Raw genomic sequence first — 20,499 nt, 5'->3', positions numbered from 1 at the left:
GTCCTGGGATCCAGCCCCATATCGGGCTCCCTGCTCGGTGGGGAGTCTTCTTCTCCCTCTTGTGTTCCCTCTCTCGCTGGCTGTCTCTCTATCTGTCAAATAAATAAATAAAATCTTAAAAAAAAAAAGTATTGCTGAAGGAAACTGAAAAACAGAAAGTAATGGAAATATCTCTCATGTTCATTAACCAGAAGATTCATATTTTTCAAATGTCCATTATATACCCAAAGTGATGTACGGATTCAGTGCGATGTTTATAAACATTTCAATGGCATTTTCCACAGAAACAGAAACAAACTATCTTAAAATATGCATGAAAGCATGAAGACTCTGTAGCCAAAGCAAACTGGAGACATCACACTTCTGATTCCGAACTGCATTACGTTAGAGTAAAAACATGGTATTGTACTAGCATAACCAGACACACAAACCAATAAAACAGAATTAAAAGTCCAGAAATAAATCCATGCATATACATCAGCTAATATTTCACAGAGAAATCAAGAATACACAGTGGGGAAAATGATTTAACAGTGTTGGGAAAACTGGATATCTGCATGCAAAAGAAAGAAAGAGAGGAAGGAAGGGGGGAGGGAGGAAGGGAGGGGGGAGGGAGGGAGGGAGGGAGGAGGGAAAGAAGAAAGGAAGAAGGAAAGAAAGAAAAGAAAAATCATTGGACCTTTATGTTATACCACTCACAAACATTAACTTGAAATTAATTAAAGACTTAAATGTAAGCTGTGAATCCATGATGCTTCTAGAAGTGAATAGGAGGAAAAAAGCTTCCTGATACTGGTCTTGACTCTGATTTGTTTTTGTTTTTGTTTTTTTGATATAACGGCGCAAGTACAAGCAACAGAAGCAAAAATTAGTAAGTGGGTTTACATCAAACTAAGAAGTTTTGCACAGCAAAGTAACAATTAAAATGAAAAGACAACCTCTGCAATGAGAGAAGCTATGTGCAAATTATACATATGATAAGGGATAATATATATATTAAATATGTATTAAGGAACATATAACAAAATATATAATTTGTTAAGGAATATATATTAGGAATATATATAATGAGTTCATACAACTCAACAGCAAACTAACAACAAAAAACCCGTTAAAAAACATTATTGAAAAGTAGTCAAAGGACCCAAACATTTTTGCAAAGAAGAAATATGAATGGCCTGAAGAGATACCTGAAGAGGAGCTCAATGTCACCAGTTGTCAGGGAAATATAAGTAAAAATGACAATGAATTAACACCTAATATGTTAGGATGGCTACTATTAAAGACAAGAGATATAAGTGTTAGTGAAAGCAACTTTGTGCACTGCTGGTGGGAATGCAAATTTCTGCTACCATTATGGAAAACAGTATGGTGTTCCTCAGGAAGCTGCAAAAAGACCTATCATATGATCTAGCAATCCCAGTTCTGAGTACATACCTGAAGGAAATAAAATAAGAATCTTGAAAAGCTATCTGCACTCTCATTTCACTGATGCATTAGTTATAATATGCAAGATACAGAAACAACCTGTTTAATAAATGTGATATATGTTTAAAATACTGAATATTATTCATTGACAAAAAGAAGGAAATCCAATGACTTACTACAACATAGATGGACAGCATTTTTATGTGGAGTCTTAAAAATTTGAATTCACAGTAACAGTAGAAAGATGGTTGCCAGGGATTGTGGGGTAGAAAAAGTGAGGACTTCCTGGTCAAAGGATACAAAATTTCAATTATAAAATGAATAAGTTCTGGAAATCTCATCTACAGTATTTTGACTATAGTTAACACCACTGTATTCTTTAGCTGAAAGTTGCTAAAGGAGTAGTTTGTTTGTTTTTGGTTTTGGGGTTTTTTAAATCTAGATTCCAGTTGTAAGTGGAATTATATAGCATATCATCATGTCTTTTATTGGCTTGAAAGCCATTTCTTTTTAGTTCTGGATAATATGCCATTATCTAGATATAACACAACTGTTTAACACTTCATTTACTAAAGAACATCTTGGTTGCTTCCAAGTTTTTCCAACTATGAATAAAGCTGCTATAAATGTCTATTTGTATGTTTTGGGTGAATATAAATTTTTAAATCATTTGGACAAATACTAAGGACCAGGATTGCTAGATGTTATAGTAAGAGTAAAGTTAGTTGTGTAAGAAACTGCTAAACTGTCTTCCAAAGTGGTTGTATACTTTTGCATTCCCGGAAGCAATGCATGAGAATTCCCTATCTTTGGCAGCATTTGGTGTTGTCACTGTTTGGGCATGTGTCTGGTGTTACTGTTTTTAATTTGTAATTCCCTAATGACATATAATACTGAGCAACTCTGCATATACTTGTTTATTATCTGTATATCTTCTTTTGTTATATGTTTGTTCAGAGTTTTGCCCAATTTTAAATTGGGTTGTTCATTCATATAAGTTCTTTGTATATTTCGATAATAATCCTTTATCTGATGCATCTTTTATAAATATTTTCTTCCAGTCTGTGTCTTGTTTTCTCATCCTCTTTACAGTGTCTTTTACAGAACAAAATTTTTCATTTTAATGATGTCCAGAGTAGTAATTTTTTTTCATGGATAAGTTTGCTGTTGTATCTAAAAAGTCATTGTCTCACGGTGCCTAGCTGTTAAGCGGTTAAGCGTTCGGCTCAGGTCATGATCCCAAGGTCCTGGGATTGGCCCTGCATGGGGCTCCCTACTCAGCGGGAAGCCTGCTTCTTCCTCTCCCACTCCCCCTGCTTGTGTTCCCTCTCTCACTGGCTGTCTCTCTCTCTGTCAAATGAATAAATAAAATCTTAAAAAACAACAACAACAACAAAACACATGAAATTTTGAGAGAATACTCATATTTGTACACAAGATTTGAAATGAGGTTTTTTTTTTTTTTCCTTTTTAAAATGTGGCTATTGGCAAATTTAAGATCACATATATGGCTTATATTATATTTCTGTTGTACAGTGCAGGTTTGGAAATAGTGTAGAAAGTAATTTTTTTTTTTAAGATTTTATTTATTTATTCGACAGAGATAGAGACAGCCAGCGAGAGAGGGAACACAAGCAGGGGGCGTGGGAGAGGAAGAAGCAGGCTCCCAGCAGAGGAGCCTGATGTGGGGCTCAATCCCACAACGCCGGGATCACGCCCTGAGCCGAAGGCAGATGCTTAACCACTGTGCCACCCAGGCGCCCCTAGAAAGTAATTCTTGAAGAAAAAAGAAAAGAATACCTACCTTTAGTTATAACTCTAAGAGGGGAACAAAAGTCTTTGGACATTCTGTGCAAACTCCAAATACAATAGGACAATCAAGTGTTGTCTGGGTATCATGGTATTCATCTGTACTCTGGAGATCACACTAATTCTTCCAGTTTTTCTCTCAGTTGTGTTGGGACCTCAGCAGTCTGTAGAAGAACTGAAGCCAAGAGGTGCCTGGGTGGCACAGTTGGTTGTGTCTGACTCTTGATTTCGGCTCAGGTCATGATGGCTGGGTCATGTGATTGAGCCCAAGGTCAGCCTCTGCACTCAGCATGGGGCGTGCTTGAGATTTTTCTCTCCCTCCTCCACTGACCATCCCACTTGTTCTGTCTCTCTAAAAATCAATCAATCAATCTTAAAAAAAAAAAGGGACTAGATATTTATTTATACTGCAGTTTTTCTGTGTGCTTATCAGCTGTTGCCACTCTAAAGTTATTACAAATGAAGATGCTGAGAACATTCTTGTGGGTGTATGGTGGGCATATGCTTTTAATTCTCTTGTGTACAGCTAGAAATACAAATAATGAGTCATAGATTATGTGTATATTTAGTTTTATAACTAATTTGTATTTCTCTGATCACTATGGAAGTTGACATGTTTATTTGACATTCACATGTATTCATTTATGAAGTTACCTGTTCAAATTTGCTGTGCTCACTTTCTATTGAATTGTTTTTACTATTTATTTTAATTGTATTTTATTATCTATTTTATTTATTATTGAGTTGTAGAATTTGCTCATTTGTTCTGGACATTACTCCGTTGTCAGAAATAAGCTTGAAATAATTTTCTCCCAGACTGTGGTGTACCTTTTTACATTCTTAACAAAATCTTGATCAACAGTTCTTATTTTATTCAATAGCTTATTTGCCAATTTTTTCTTCTTGTTGCTTCCAGTGTTCTGACAATACAATTTGTGCATCCGTAAGCCACAAAGATAGTCTCCCGATGTTTTTCTTGGAAACAGTTTTATAGTTTTTGTTTTTACCCTTAGATAAATGAGTTTTTTGAGGTGCCTGGGTGGTTCAGTGGGTTAAGTGTTTGTGTGGGCTGGGGTCATGATTTCAGGGTCCTGGGATTGAGTCCCAGCGTCTGGTTCCCTTCTCAGCAGGGAGTCTCCTTCTCCCTCTTCTTCTGCCACTTCCTCCTGCTTGTTTTCTCTCTTCCTCTCGAAGAGGTGAGTAAAATCTTTTAAAAATGAATTTTTTGCATAGATGTACAAAATGGATCAAAATTCACTTTCTTCTGGGGTACATGGCCAGCTCAGTCAATAGAGTATGAAACTTATGATCTCAGGGTCAGTTCAAGCCCCATGTTGGGATTGGAGATTACTTTTTAAAAAATTCATTTTCTTCCAAGTCAATATCTAGGTTTTCCAGTATTACTTGTTGAAAAGACTGTTTTCTTCAATGATGGCAATTCATAAAAAATCAATTAAGGTTGTAAGTGGGTTCTACTTCAGGGTTCTGTGGTATGTTTAAAAGATCTGTTTTAGGGGTGTCTGGGTGGTGCAGTCGTTAAGCGTCTGCCTTTGGCTCAGGGCGTGATCCCGGCATTACGGGATCGAGCCCCACATCAGGCTCCTCCGCTATGAGCCTGCTTCTTCCTCTCCCACTCCCCCTGCTTGTGTTCCCTCTCTCGCTGGCTGTCTCTATCTCTGTCGAATAAATAAAATCTTAAAAAAAAAGAGATCTGTTTCATATACTTACATGACTATTATAATTTCTTCAGACATGCCTACTAAGTATTTAGCACATTAAAATAAGGAAAAGAGTTGATAATATTTAATATCAAATCATTTTTTAAATAATTTTTTGTAATAATTACCAATATACAATTTCTCCAAACTTGGTTCTGTGGCCTTTAAAACCACTTTTAATTACATGATGATTGTTTTTTACCTGACAAGTAATCTCACACCTCTTGCAGATTTAACTTGCACATTTAGTCTGGCACATTTTTCAGTATAGTATCTTTACAAATTCTAATTATTTAAAAGAACTATTCTTTAGGTTAAAAATTACATCATTGCCACATTAAGATCAATGATTTTATATAATCTTTTTTTTTTTTTAAAGATTTTATTTGTTTATTCGACAGAGATAGAGACAGCCAGCGAGAGAGGGAACACAAGCAGGAGGAGTGGGAGGGGCAGAAGCAGGCTCATAGCTGAGGAGCCTGACGTGGGGCTCGATCCCAGAACGCCAGGATCACGCCCTGAGCCGAAGGCAGACGCTTAACCGCTGTGCCACCCAGGCGCCCCATGTGCCACCCAGGCGCCCCAATGATTTTATATAATCTTAAATAAGCAAAACTTCGTTTTTTTTGTTTTTTGTTTTTGTGGTTTAGGTTTTATTTCATCATCATAAACTGAACTGTGCAATCCGGCTAGACCTGGGAGGAAAGAACCATGGAGCAGGCAGAACTGCAGTGAGAGCACAGAGTTTCTGGGGTATTTCGAGCAGGTGGGGGTGAGGGGTGCTCTCCTGAGCTACAGAAGGAATGGTCTGGTAGTTAAAACACAAGTCAGATTTATTAGATCTGTCCACAGTCAGCAATGGTGATCTTCTTGCTCGTCTTGCTGTTCCTGGACTCGTAGCGCTCCATGGCCTCCACAATGTTCATGCCCTCTTTGACCTTACCGGAGACCACGTGCTTGCCATCCAACTACTTGGTCTTGGCAGTGCAGATGAAGAACTGGGAACCGTTTGGGTTGGGTCCTGCGTTGGCCACGGAGAGGATGCCAGGACCCGTGTCCTTCAGGATGAAATTATCATCAAACTTCTCCCCATAAATGGACTTGCCGCCAGCGCCGTTATGGCGTGTGAAGTCCCCACCCTGGCACATAAATCCTGGAATAATCCTGTGAAAGCAGGAACCTTTATAACCAAATCCTTTCTCCTCAGTGCTCAGAGCACGGAAGTTCTCTGCTGTCTTTGGAACTTTGTCTGCAAACATTTTCAAGGAGACGCGGCCCAAGGGCTCGTCGTCTACGGCGATGTCAAAGAACACGGTGAGGTTGACCATGGCTGGGCGGCCGGGCGGCTCCGGGGTGGTGGCCTCTGCAAGCTGGGTTTTGGTTTTGGTTTTGGTTTTGCTTAGCAAGTTAATGAATATCTGGGGAGAAACACTTCCAAAGAATTTGTATTTATTTCTATGATGTTTGTGAGATTTCACTACTCTTTTTAAGTTGGCTTGGGTGGTACAACTGGGTCAGGTTTTATGTTGTCATAAAAATTATTCATGGTATCTAGATTGAAGTTGCCTATAAAAAAAAAGCACTAGGAAATTATTTGATATAAATTAAAAAACTACAAGTTAAACTATGGAAATAAAACAATCATTTTCCACAATTTCAAATCTCATTATCCCACCCTTCCCCCATGGTAATTGTGTTTTCTATCATCATGAGACAACACATCAAAAAACTACCACACCATATCTGTGTACAAAACAGCATCTGAAGGAATTTTTCCCTAACTGTAAGGTCAGTCTCCTTGGGTGAGACTAAGGATTTAGGACATTTCAGGGGATAAATACAGAAGGATGGGCGGCAAACCATTTTCTCTTTATGCATGTTTTTATGTTTGTTTTTTTAAACTTAATTTTATTTATTTGAGAGAGAAAGCAAGCACATGATTGGGATGGGGGGAGGGAGAGAGACAATCAAGAAGACACTGAGCTTGGAGCCTAACGTAGCATCTCACAACCCTGAGATCATGACCTGAGCTGAAATCAAGAGTCCACAGCTTAACTGACTGAGCTACCAAGGCACCACCCTTTATGCATGTTTTCATAGTAAGAACAAACTGTTAGAAGAAATATTTATATGATGAAAGCTCACTTTCATGTTATACAACTTATCTTTTTAAAATCTTCAACATTACATAAATTCAGCTGTGGAAAGAGTCGTATGTAAAAATGCAAAGATTAACCAAAGAGCCAAATAACCTGGATAAATGTGTAATAAAAGCTCATGAAATCTTATCCTCAAGAACAGAGAATCTAAAAATCACCTACAGATTTTATCAATGGTAAAAGAGGATATTGTTCTTATTTCAGAAAAATTAGAACAATCTTAACAGTTTAACTTGCTTCAAATATTTCATCTCTTTAATAATGTTCACACTTCCTGGTTTAATTTAAATTTTGATCCAAGTTCTGGTTTCGGATCCTATCTTTATTTCTACAAACCTGTTCTGTTTGTAATTTTTTTCTAATTAATTCCAATTACACTTTATAAATGTCCCATGCTTAACTTACTTAAATGTGGTACAGAACTGATAATTCAAGTTTAGTGACTTCCTTGATTTGCAGACTTATTTTTTTTCCAGCCACATTTCTCTCATCAAAACTAGTCATAAAGGTAGTTTGCAGCAAAGTATAACAATAATTGTATAATGATAATCTAGATTTCCAAAGAGTGCCTAGATTCCTTCTCTGTATTGGGAAGTCATCAGAGAGGGAGATAAACCATGAGAAACTATAGGTGTCCACAGCTTAAAAGAGGGAAGGTAGGTGGGTGGATAGGATACCTGGGTGATGGACATTAAGGAGGGCACGTGTTGTGATGAGCACTGAGGGCTAATACACAACTGATATATTATTGTACACTACATTAAAACTAATGATGTGCTATATATTGGCTAATTGAAATGAAATGTAAAAAAACATTCCTTCTCTATACTAAAAGTAATAGATTGCAAACGCATCATAAAAAGCTTTTTGATAGTGAAGGGATAAGAAGTTAAAATGAAGTTGCTCTATTTGGACCACTTCTAAAACAAACCACAATATTGAAGTACAAAAAATTGTTCATTGTAAGATTATTGCTCAATACAGACCAAATATAGCTGTTTTAGTTTAAAATGATTTTCTAGAAACAATTCATATGCAGCTTTTATAGCTACAACAGTTTTATTGGATTTTTTAAATGCTGTTAGATGTTACAAATGTATTTCCTAAAATACTTATTTCGTAGTTCCTCTTCTAATTTCTCTATCTGATAAGACTCACAATAAATATTCTTACCAAATATTTGGGTTAGTATTTCTTGTTTTGCTTCAAAGAATATAAAAATTTGCGACAATCTCTAAGTTTTTATTAATGTCATATTATTCATAGTAATCCTTTGACTGTTTAGAATTAGTAGACTAGTACTTTTCATACTTAACCTCCACATTCAAATTTGAATTGGTAGGTAGTCCTTTTTATTGTTTAAACTTTCCTAAAAAATGAAAATGAGTATATTACTGTATACCTTCAAATACAGTAGAAACGCCTTTGATGCCTTAAATGGGAACAGTAATGGGTAGGTTAATAGTAACCAATTGATTAAAACAAGGGACTTTTGAATTACAAATACTGACTTTAAGTGTATCAAACATATATTTTTTGATCTTGAGCTAATGCTTTTCTCAAGTGTATCTCTATTGACTAGAAATCTGTATTTCCTTATAGAAACTCTTAAGTAATTTGGAATTTACTGTTTTGACTTTTTTAAGTGACACAAAAAAACTAAAGACACTTCAAGAAATCTTACATAATCCTTTCAGATTTTTATGATTTTTAACTCATTATAATCTGTAGTATCTACTGATTTGCCTCTAAATATTTCCATAATACATTTCTTTCTAAAGCATGTTTTTAGTTAATATGGAAAGACTAGTTTTTTTCTGCTTTTATGTCCTTTCATATAACTCAGTTACAATAACTGGAAAAAACACATTTGAAAGTAGACACAATTAACTTTTGGTAAGCAATTTAACTAAAACAGGTAGTAGCAGAGGGACAAGCCTATGTATAGCCTACTAATCGTTAGTATTAAGTAATGTGCACCAAAGTAAGTATACTTCTAAAAGGAGTATTACTGGGGCACTTGGGTTGCTAAATCGGTTAAGTGTCTGCCTTCAGCTCAGGTCATGATCCCAGAGTCCTGGGATCCAGCCCTGCATCCGGCTCCTTGTTCAGCAGGGAGTCAGCTTCTCCCTCTCCCACTCCCCCTGCTTATGTTCCCTCTCTCACTGCCTGTCAAATAAATAAATAAAATATTTTTAAAAAGTCCTATATATATGTTTTAAAGGAGCAATCAAGTAAAATGGATACATAAAGATGGCCATGTATAAATATGCAACAAAATCTACATATAAAATAGTTGTCTGTAATAATGGACATTATGCTCATATCCATAATATTACTTCTTTAATCACATAAGCAGTGAGAATATATTACATGTCTGCATGGCATGAAAAATTGTAAGAACCACCGTTTTAAATAGGCAATGCTAATGATTTCACTTTTGTCCATTATGGTGGAAATGAGTACAGCATACAATGGCAGGCACTGTATTTACCATATTGTTTTCTTCTTTCCTCACAATAATCCTTTAAGGTAAATACTAACATTTCACCTGCAATTTGCAAACAAGGAAACCAAGGCACAGGGAGGTTAAATAATTTTCCCAAAGTCATTAAGTTAGTAACTGGTAGGGCCTGTGTTTACACAGAAATCTTTCATATATATATTCTATTGTTTAACCTTTTGTAGATTTTTTAAAAAGCAATTAATGTAGGACATGATTTTGTTTTGCCTTGCTTTCTCCAACCCAGCCTATTTAATAGGTCTTTTAACTACATACACAGGGCACTGAAATTAAGGTAAGTTTTAAAGCTCATTTATATAATGTGTATATTGTGTGTGTAATAGAAACACTGTGTATGTAATATACACATTTATATAATGTGTATATATGTATATACATATATTTAATGCATATATATAATATGTATATATGGTAAAAACTCAGGGATTATAATCTATAGGCATGGATATCGAACCCTTTATGTGTGTTTGTGTGTATCCCATTGTTGTAAGAATATGAACACAAGATATACCCATTTAAAATTCTTTATTTTTTGCCCCTTTCCTTTATTTTTTAATAATTTTTATTGTTACATTAGTTATCATACAGTACATCCTTAGTTTTTGATGTAGTGTTCCACGATTGTTTGCGTATAACACCCAGTGCACCATGCAATACGTGCTCTCCTTACTACCCATCACCAGCTGATGCCAATCCCCCACCTCCCTCCCCTCTGAAGCCCTCAGTTTGTTTCCCAGAGTCCACAGTCTCTCATGCTTCATGAGAGAACCCACTTAAAATTCTAAGTGCATGATACTGTATTGTCAGGCACTATATGTTTCAAAGATCTTTAGAACTCCTTTTTTGCATAACTGAAGTACTTCTGGTTGAAGCTCTCCCCCCGCCCCCGCTTTCATTAAATTGCAAGGGATTAGTTCACTTATCAAAAAGGGCTCAATTATGTAAAGTAAAAACTAAATATCGTCTATTATAATACAAGTGTCAAAGCACATATTTCACTGAACACTGAATATACTAATAGTGAAGAATAATGAGCAGAAATGACATCTTTTTTTCAAGACTGATTGATTGATTTGACACAGAGAGCTAGAGCACAAGCAAGGGGAGAAGCATAGGGAGAGGGAGAAGCAGACTCCTCACTGAGCAGGGAGCAGGGTGCCAGGCTCATTCCCAGGACCCTGAGATTAGGACCTGAGCCGATGGCAGACACTTAACCAACTGCGTGTGGGCTGCCAGCCTCCCTCATCATGTTTTCTTCCAAAGATTTTATTTCAGAGAGAGAGAAAGTGTGTGCAAGGAAGGGGGTGGGGTGGGGAAGAAGTGGACTCCCCACTCAGCAGGGAGCCTGATGTGGGACTTGATCCTATCATGACCCATGCTGAAGACAGATGCTTACACAAATGAACCACCCTGGCGTCCCTTACTTTTACTGTTCTGAAGACTTAATGTATGAGAGAGAGCATGAATGTGGAGAAGGGGAGAGGCACAGGGAGAGGGACTCTTAAGCATTAAGACTGCACTGAGGAGCCTCCATTCCAGGACAAGATCATGACCTGAGCTGAAATCAGAGAGTCATGCTTAACGAACTGAGCCACCGAGGCATCTCCACACCTTTTCAAGATTTATTTGACTATTTTTAAGTTTTTATTATTTGTTATTGTAAACTCTACCCCTAATGTAGGGCTTGAATTCCCAATCCTAAAATGAAGAGTCCCATGCTCTGTCAAATGAACCAGCCAGGTGCCCCAGACATCTATTATTACTTAAAAATAGGAAGTATTTCTCCCATCATACCGTTCTTCGCTGCATCTTCATGGGTTGTTTGTCACTGTAATATTTTAACAGTTAAGGGGACGCCTGGGTGGCTTAGTCTGTAAAGCGTCTGCCTTCGGCTCAGGTCAGGTTCCGGTCTTGGGATTGAGTCCAGCATCCTGCTCCTTGCTCAGCAGGGAGTCTGCTTCTCTCTCTGCCCTTCACCCTACTTGTGCTCTCTCTCACAAATAAATAAAATCTTTAAAATTTTAACAATTATGGATTCCAATGCAACTGAATCACAATCATATTCCAGAGATGAAAAAAATCTAGTAATATAAGGCTTGTCCAAGACAACACATTCCTGTTTGCCAACCTGTATCATTTGGTAATCCAATTGCAAGACCAGACTCACCTTTTTTTGCCAGAAAGGAGCTGAATTTTGTCCCACTGGTCTCAAGAAGACAATGGCAAAGCCCCTCTTTTGTGGGGGTGGTGTCAGAGGGACCCCAGGAGGAGGTTGAACACACACACCCCACTGGCCCTCAGGCTACATCTCACCAGGGGGTCTGAAAAATGTTTAAATAGGATCCAGAGCCTGATAATACAATGACAAATATCTAGGATACAACAGAAACAAAATCCTAGAGTATCATAATATGAAGGAAATATTAACAGATAAAAATACCAAGATGAATCAAATGCTGAACGTATCTGAGATTGTTTAAACAATCATATAAATACTTCAACAGGAAATCACAAATCTCTTGAAACCACCAATAGAAAATCTCAGCAAAGAACTAGAAATAACAATAAAAAACGCAAACGTAAAGCACAGAACATAAAAACCCATGAATCATAATATAAAACACAACAGACTGGCTCAGTAATACAATGTAAAAGACAAGAACAAGAACAGATTGTCAGAATAACCTAGCTTAACAAAAGAAAACAGGCTGAAAAAAATGAACACAAAGTGCTAGAGGTCAGTGGACTTACGAGCTAACATTCTCCAATGTAACAGAAAAGGAGAGTGAGACTAAAGAAACTATCAAAAAAGTAATTGCTCACACATCCCATATTTGTCAAAGATCAGTATCTAACCTAATGAAGAAGCTAACTGAATATCAAATACGTAAAATCAAAGTAATTCACATTAAACATATAATTAAACTTTTGAAAACTAATGACCAAAAAAAAAGAAAACGCTGAAAGCAAGTCAGAGACAAAGACAAATTATAAGAGCTCAAAGAATTTGAACACCAGGGGATTTGGGATTCGAAGTTACAGGCTGGAAGGAAATGACACAGGATTTCTCAAGTACTTAAAAACAAACACAACACAAAAAAACAATGTCAATCCAGAGCTGCAAAACTAATAAAGTTTTCTTTCAGATTTTAAGGAGAAATGAAAACAGTCTCAGATAAAAGAAAATTCAAAATATTAGTTGCTAAAAACCTTATTTAAAGGCCAAATCAAATTCTCTAAACAAAAAGGAAATGTAATAGAAGGGCCGAAGCTTCAGAGAGGGATCATGAAAAACAAGTAAAAATCAGGGTGAAGGTAGTAACTGCTCAGGAATTTCTTGACTATAACACCATGTGATGTGATGCTCAGCAAATATAAAGAAAATATTATTTAAAAGTTGAAAAGATAAAGGGAAGTAAAGTTCCATACTTCAGTTGGAAGGTAGACAGGGTAGGCAGGGTTAAGTTTCAAATGTATGTTTAAAACACCTATAACAATTCCTAAGAAAACTAGTCAAAAGAACATACTCAAAACACTGTATGTAGATTACTACAGAATTCCAAAACATTTTCAAGTCAAGTCACAGAGGGAAAGAAAATATTAACAGAATATGAGAAATAAAGGAAGAAAAACTGAAAATGTAATAAAAACAGCAATGTCACAGTAAAATACCAGTACTATCTTAAATGTGAATTCTATATATACACTACTCAATATTCAAAGATTCGCAAAGTGGCTTAAAAGACAACTACATACTGCTTAAATAAATTTACTACAAATTTATTATTTAAGTTGAAAGTAAAATCAACAAAACTTTTTTGAGGGAGCTGCTCTATTAGTATATGATAAAGTATATTTCAGAGCATAGAAAATTGTTAAAAACAGAGATGATGCATAATAACAAAGATCAAACCACCAAGAAAACATGATCCTAAATGTTTAAGCGTGCATATAAAAGAGCTTGAAAATAAATTAAACAAAAAGAATTACAACTGAAAAGAGAAATACATAAATCCCAAATCTGAAGTTGTGTATTTTACTTACTTTAGATTTGTGTTTATTTGTTAGAGAAAGAGAGAGCACAGACAGGAGAAGCAGCAGGCAGAGAGAGCAGCAGACTTCTCACTGAGCAGGGAGCCTAATGTGCGGCTCCATCCCAGGACCCTGGGATCATGACCTGAGCTAAAGGCAGATGCTTCACTGAATGAGCCACCCAGGTGTTCTGAAGTTGGGTATTTTAGAAAGTGTGACACAGCAACTGACAAAACTACTAAACAGAGTATCAGCAAGGATACAAAAAAAAAACCAGACCCAATTTATAATCAACCAAAATGTACTAATTAAAATACACCGACACACCTACTGAAAGCAGAATACACATTTTTCAACCTCCTGACCCACAGAAACATTCTACAAAGATTACAACTTGAGAAAATGCAAACATCAACAAATTTAAAAGAAATTAAGTGATACACAATATACTGACCAAAATGGAACCAAAGTAGAAATCATTAACACAGGAAGACAATAACCAGGAAAATATCCAAACTCTTGGAAATAAATACAATTCGAAAAAACTATATTTTTTTATTTTGAGAGAGTGTGTGCACAGGCACGGGAAGCAGCAGAGGCAAAGGGAAAAGCAGACTCTCTGCTGAGCATGGAGCCCCATGTGGGACTCGATCATGACCTGAGAGCCAAAGGCAGATGCTTAACTGACTGAGCCACTCAGACGTCCCAATTCTAAATGTTCTTTAAGAAAAGAGGAAAAGACCATAGAAATTTTACATAATACTGAATAAAACATAAAATGCAACCCACCATATGGGACACACAACACAGCAAAAGCAATGAAAAAAATTTATTTTACTACATGTGTATAGTAAAAGACGACTTTTTTGTCCATTGCTCAATGACATCCCTACCTGCTTTATTTACCTGAATTTGAGGTCACTGATTACTCAGTTATGTATCACACCCAGTGCTCGATTACATCACGTGCCCTCAATACCCATCACCCTGTTACCCCAACCCCCACCCATCTCTCCTCCAATACTCCAGTTTATTTCCTATGATTAAGAGTCTCTTTCGGTTTTTTGTCTCCGAGTTTGTCTTATTTTTTATTTCCCTCTCATCCCCTATGATCCTGTTTTATTTCTTAGATTCCACAGGAGGATATACTCATACATCAGTGAAAGAACGGTCTTTCTCCTATTGACTTATTTTGCTTAGCATAATACCCTCTAGTTCTACCCACATTGTTGGAAATGGCAAGATTCTTTTTTGATGGCTAAGTAACATTCCAGTGTGTGTGTGTGTATATACACATGTATACACATCTTCTTTATCCATTTATCTGTTGATGGGCATCTGGTCTCCTTACACAGTTTGGCTAATGTGGACATTGCTGCTATGAACATTGGGGTGCAGGTGCCCCTTCAGGTTACATTTGTATCTTTGGGGTAAATACCTAGTAATGCAATTGCTGGGTTATAGGGTAGCTCTATTTTCAACTTTTTGAGGAAGCTCCATACTGTTTTCCACAGTGGCTACACCAGTTTGCATTTTCACAAACAGTGTGAAAGGTTTCCCCTTTCTCTGCACCCTCACCAACATGTCATTTTCTGACTTGTTAATTTTAGTCATTCTGACTGGTGTGAGGTGGTTATCTTGTGGCTTTGATTTCAATTTCCGTGATGCCCAGAGATGTTGAGCATTTTTTCATTATCTGTTGACCACCTGTAGGTCTTTGGAGAAATGTCTGTTCATGCCTGCTCCCCATTTCTTGACCATATTATTTGTTCTTTGAGTGTTGAGTTTGATAAGTACTTTATAGATTCTGGATACTAGCCCTTTATCTAATAAGACATTTGCAAATATTTCAGGGAAGGATCTTAAATATAAGTTCCCACATTTACATACAAAAACCACCCATTAAAATAAACCCAAAGTATGGCATAAGAAGAATATGGTAACGAAAAGAAATCAATAAAATGGAAAAAACTTAAGTCAATAAAACAAAATTCTGGTTCCCAAAACAAACCGGGATATATTAATAAATCTCTGGCAAGACTGAGAAATATGGACAAAATCACAAAACACCGATTAGAGTTAAGACAGGTTATCACTACAGATCCTACACCAAATATAGGACAATTAAAGACTGAGAAATTTTCATTACTTGAAAAAAAACTGGAGCAATTCCTCAAAATTTAAAGGAATGTAAAATGGTACACTCTGGGGGAAAAAAATTCCTGTTTTAAACTAAGTGTGCAAATACTATATAACCCAGCAATTGTCCTCTTAAGCATTTACCCCACAAAAATAAAATCTCTGTTCACCCAAACAACACCTGTAGATAAATACAGTATCTTTATTTAGTATAGCTCTAACAGCATACACAGATGTTCTTCATTGGGTAAATGGCTAAACTGTGGTACATCCATACCTTGAATGCTACTCAGTAACAAAACCAGAAAGGTGATACATACTAACAAGCTGAACACATCTCTAGGGATTACACTGTGTAATCTAGCCCTTACCAAAAAGTGACATGTTTTACAGTTCCCTTAGGATATTCCTGAAATGGCTAGAGATAGAGAGACTATAACAATTTCGCTATAGTCAAGGACAGGAAAAGGCAGGAAGTCAAAGTGGATTTGAATATTAAAAGGCAACATGAGGGATCCATGCGGTGAAAGCAACATTCTGTATACTGACTGTATTAACATTCATATCTTGAATAGCATATTACACTACAGTTTTGCAGGATATTTCCTTTGGGGAAAAGTGACTAACCTATATAGAGGAACACTATTACTTTCTTACCATTGCATGTGAATGTCCAATTATGTGAAAAATAAGATGTAATTAAGAAACAAAATATATATGCCTACTTCTCAGGTTTTCAAATTCAAAGACATCGCAATGAAAAGATTCCTCAAACACAAAGGTTTTGTAAGCATTCTGCAATTCCAAGTTTTCTATTGGGGGAAGGAGTCAACACTCACTCCGGAGTTACATAGCCAGATTTTAAATATTTATCTTTCCATCCCTAATACCTTACCTGTAAAGTAAAGATAAAACAGTGACTAACTTAAAGGATCACCAAAGGTTAAAATAGGCCTATGTTTGGAAAACCCTTTGAATGATGCTCTGCACAAGTGCATGACAGTATAGTATAATTCAGTCATACTAAAACCAAACAGACATGCTGAAAAATGTTTACTTCCAAAGCAAAACATTATCTGGGTTGTTTCAAATACTGAAACAGAACAGTACTGTATAAAGCACTCTAGAGGTCAATGCTATAAAAGTGTTGCTTAAATTTGGTAATCTGGGGTTACCTGGCTGTCTTAGTTTGGAAGAGCATGTGACTCGATCTCAAGTTCATGAATTCAAGCCCCTTGTTGGGCGTAGATTACTAAAAAAAAATAAAATAAAAACTAAATAAAATAAAGTTGGTAATCTGTCTAGCATATAGCAACCAAGATAATCTCCTAGGTGGAGGCTTTCTGGACACAACTGATTCCTCTCAAATTCATACTCTCAGCTCTTAGCCTCACACGGCAATCAGTCTACTCCCATTTCTTCACTAAAGCTGCTCGAACTAATGTCACTTGCTATGCTAACATCTTTCTAGTTATACTCTTTTCAGGATTTAGACATGGTTTTTCCTAAAGCTCTGATCTGACAAATGTTACCTCCTCTTTTCTCTTAAATTTTTTCTTTGCTCTAGTATCACTTCCTTGTTATGTAATTTTGTTCCAAAGAATTCTTGGTTCTCCTCTCTCCTCTGCTGGCTTTTAACTTCCAGCCTACTCTGAGGTATGACAAACTTGAAGTTCCTAATTCTCCGTCTACTTCTTTGGACAAGGCAGAAGCCAAGACTTTGGTAAATATAGCAGGTTCAATTGAATATTCATAGCAGAAATACAAAATTTATGATTTTCATAAATTATATGCCATGAAGAAGAGTTCCTATTTAAATCGTAACGAATAGAAAAGAATATGACTGAGTTCACTCTTTGTGGATTAATATCTCCTGTTTTATGTAATTTGTGGATTATGGTCTTTTTCTAAATAATGTGTGTGCTATGATACAAATTTAATTGAAAATGTGGATAGTGATCTTAATGAGTCTCACACCTCTAGGAGTGAAAAGAACAAAAATGGAGAATCTATTTCTTTAATACCCTCCCAATCCAAATTACAGGACATTAAATTGTTGAAAATAGATGAGAGGACCTCATTATCTAGAGATACCTCAAAGTGATACTGATATATTTGATTTTCATTTCCTGTCCTATTTAATGACTGTAAGCTTCTGAAAAGTACAATTCTTAACATATAATCCAAATATATGTTTATAAAGAAACACAACTAAATCATTTTCATGTCTAAGTCAATTCAATAAATTCAATTTACATTAATCGTGGCAGTTAATCACTTCAAAAAGAGATGAGACAGTAATATGTTTTGTAAGTAATACAAAACAGAAGTGGTTAAGAAAAACTCAGATACAGTATTAGTAGTTAATAATCTTTGTTTCCTGGGGGTTGGTTTGGAACTTTTGTTGGGAGGAGAGAAGTATGTCTTGACTTTTATTATCAATGACTTTTGGATAAGAGCATTTACCGAAGAATTACTAAAGTAATCGTAATTAAAATATCTGAGCAGCATGAAGTACTTTTTTGTTCCTTCATTAAAACAAAATTGCAATTATTTTCCTTTGAAATTATACATGATTGCTGTTACAATTTTAACTCTTGAAAAATTATTACCTAATTTAGTAAAATATCTCTAAGTTTTTTCTTAAAACTATTTCTAGGAAGCCAGAATACTTGAAAATTGTTTGAGAAGAGATAATTCATAAACATAGTCCATCTAGGCAGTTCACAAGATTATAAATTCTCTTTATACTTCTGCACAACTTCATTTATAGAACTCCATACCAAAGCTCCCTAGAAAACTTTTAGAACACTGTTATAAAATGAGAATACATGCCAAATGCTTCACACAGTAGAGGTAGAAACCAGGTGTTACTATAAAATGAGATACTATGATTAATTTATTTGTTCGTATGAAATAAAAGCCTTCATAAAACTTGTTAAAATTGATTATCAGTGACACAGAATTTGAGTATCTCCCCTCTTTCCTTCCTCAGCTACATTCAACAAACAGAAAGCATGGAATTTAAAGTTATCTAATTTTAAAAAATAAGTCATTTAACATATTTATTCTCTAAAGTAGAAGCCATCACCATTCTGAATCTCTTTTCTATAGTAAATAAGTGATCTACCAAACTTTATATACAATGTTCCCTTTAAAATTCAGTATTTGTTTTCTAATATATATTTTGCCAGCAATTATTTATTGGCTATCATTGCAATAACTAACTTAATGAAACAAGCTAAAAGACATTTACTTTAAAAATAAGCATACTTTTGTAAGCAATACTTTACAGTAGGCACCTCAAAAACGATCATAAATGTGGAAATTTTAAAATTTGTTTTTATCTTTATACAATTTTATATTTTTATTTTTATGTTATACACATGTGTGAATATATACGTATATATAAAATACATATAATCAGATTTGAAAATGAACAAAAGCTAGGTCTTAACAGAAAGTCTTTTTTAAAACTCAGTGGAAAACCCTTTAAACATTAAACAATTTCAATAAAAGTTTCTGTACAATGCTAAGCAGTTTTATTTACACATAGAAAATGTAAAAGGAGTCATGTTTAAAATTACAGCACTCCTTAATATTTAATGGCAGGTAAATCTCAGGTAAAATAACAACATTCCACTCACAAATATTTTCAAGCAATAAATATGTATTCATAAATAGTGTAAATCTGTATCAGGATTAGAAACAAAAATCACAAATCTGAAGTTTATTACTTACTCTATGTGCAATCTATTATCTTTGTGTCTTGGCTATTAGGCTAGGAGTTTTTTCTTAAAGTTTTATTTTGGAATCAGACTGGCCTCTAGCAATAGACAAAAATATAAAATGATAAAAAACCAAACCAAACCAAAACAAAACCCCAAAAACTTTCTCATCTAATTTACACATAAAAAAAAAGTTGATTAAAGATTTGAATTTGTTAACCATCATACCAAGGAAATGGCCAGTTAGAAGAGTATTTTTTCCTCAGAAAAATTCTGAAAGGCTAAAGTATGGAGGAAAACTAATTTAGCTGTCCAGAAATACAGAAACATAGAAAAAGGTTATCTTCAAGTCAGTAGTCTGACATTGCCATGTTTTGTCAGATATCATAAAACATGTGATTATTATTAGTTCCAGCTGGATCAGCTCTGTGAGAGTCCTGGAGTAGAGGCAGTGCTCTCCTACATCCAGCTGGTTGACACTCTATTCTTGGAAGGTTGCATAGACATAGCTTTTAGTCAGCAGTCTTATGAACAGCTATAAAACCAGTGGTGCAAGACCTTTCCTGAAGAGCAGAAAAGGTGTCATTTAATATTCATGGGATAATATCAAGAGGATGATGACAATGAAGGAGCCTAAAATTAAAAATAAGATATGTTAATTGTTTTGGTATGTTAATTCTTAATACTGTTCTTAGGTCATGGCTATCAACATAGAGCCTACTCATGAAGTGAATTAGAAAGAAACTCCATATCCCCAGAAAGTTTAACAGCCTGCTAAATGGTGTGGTCTTATTGTTTCATTAAGACCATTTCTTCAAGGTTTTGAATCATTACCCCATTTTTCTGTAGTTCAAAATTTAGTCAAAATACATGGAACATTTAGACCATTTACTAAAACAAAGAGTATTGTAGAAAATAATTTGAAAATTCAATTAAAATTTCACTAATGAGTGACTGGCTTA

General features: G+C 35.4%; 1 protein-coding gene and 1 pseudogene across 6 annotated transcripts in view; both read right to left on the bottom strand.

The window, feature by feature from the left end:
- Positions 1-5,548: 5,548 nt before the first annotated feature.
- Positions 5,549-6,399, bottom strand: LOC123803752 (peptidyl-prolyl cis-trans isomerase A pseudogene; annotated as a pseudogene).
- Positions 6,400-6,517: 118 nt separating this feature from the next.
- LOC123803731 (lysine-specific demethylase 6A-like) overlaps positions 6,518-20,499 on the bottom strand; it is a 150,205-nt gene continuing 136,223 nt past the window's right edge. For all 6 annotated transcript variants that reach the window (XM_087859306.1, XM_087859310.1, XM_087859311.1 and 3 more), the window contains one exon: positions 6,518-20,170. In XM_087859306.1, the coding sequence (XP_087715432.1) occupies positions 20,144-20,170 (27 nt within the window). In that variant the 3' untranslated portion in view covers positions 6,518-20,143. The remainder of the gene's footprint in view (positions 20,171-20,499) is intronic.

Source organism: Ursus americanus, chromosome 37, assembly GCF_024610735.1.
Source record: "Ursus americanus isolate L20-20 chromosome 37, mUrsAme1.1.p, whole genome shotgun sequence".
Taxonomy (NCBI): Eukaryota; Metazoa; Chordata; class Mammalia; order Carnivora; family Ursidae; genus Ursus; species Ursus americanus.
Note: the sequence above shows the minus strand (reverse complement) of the source record. Positions and strands in the feature narration are given on the sequence as shown.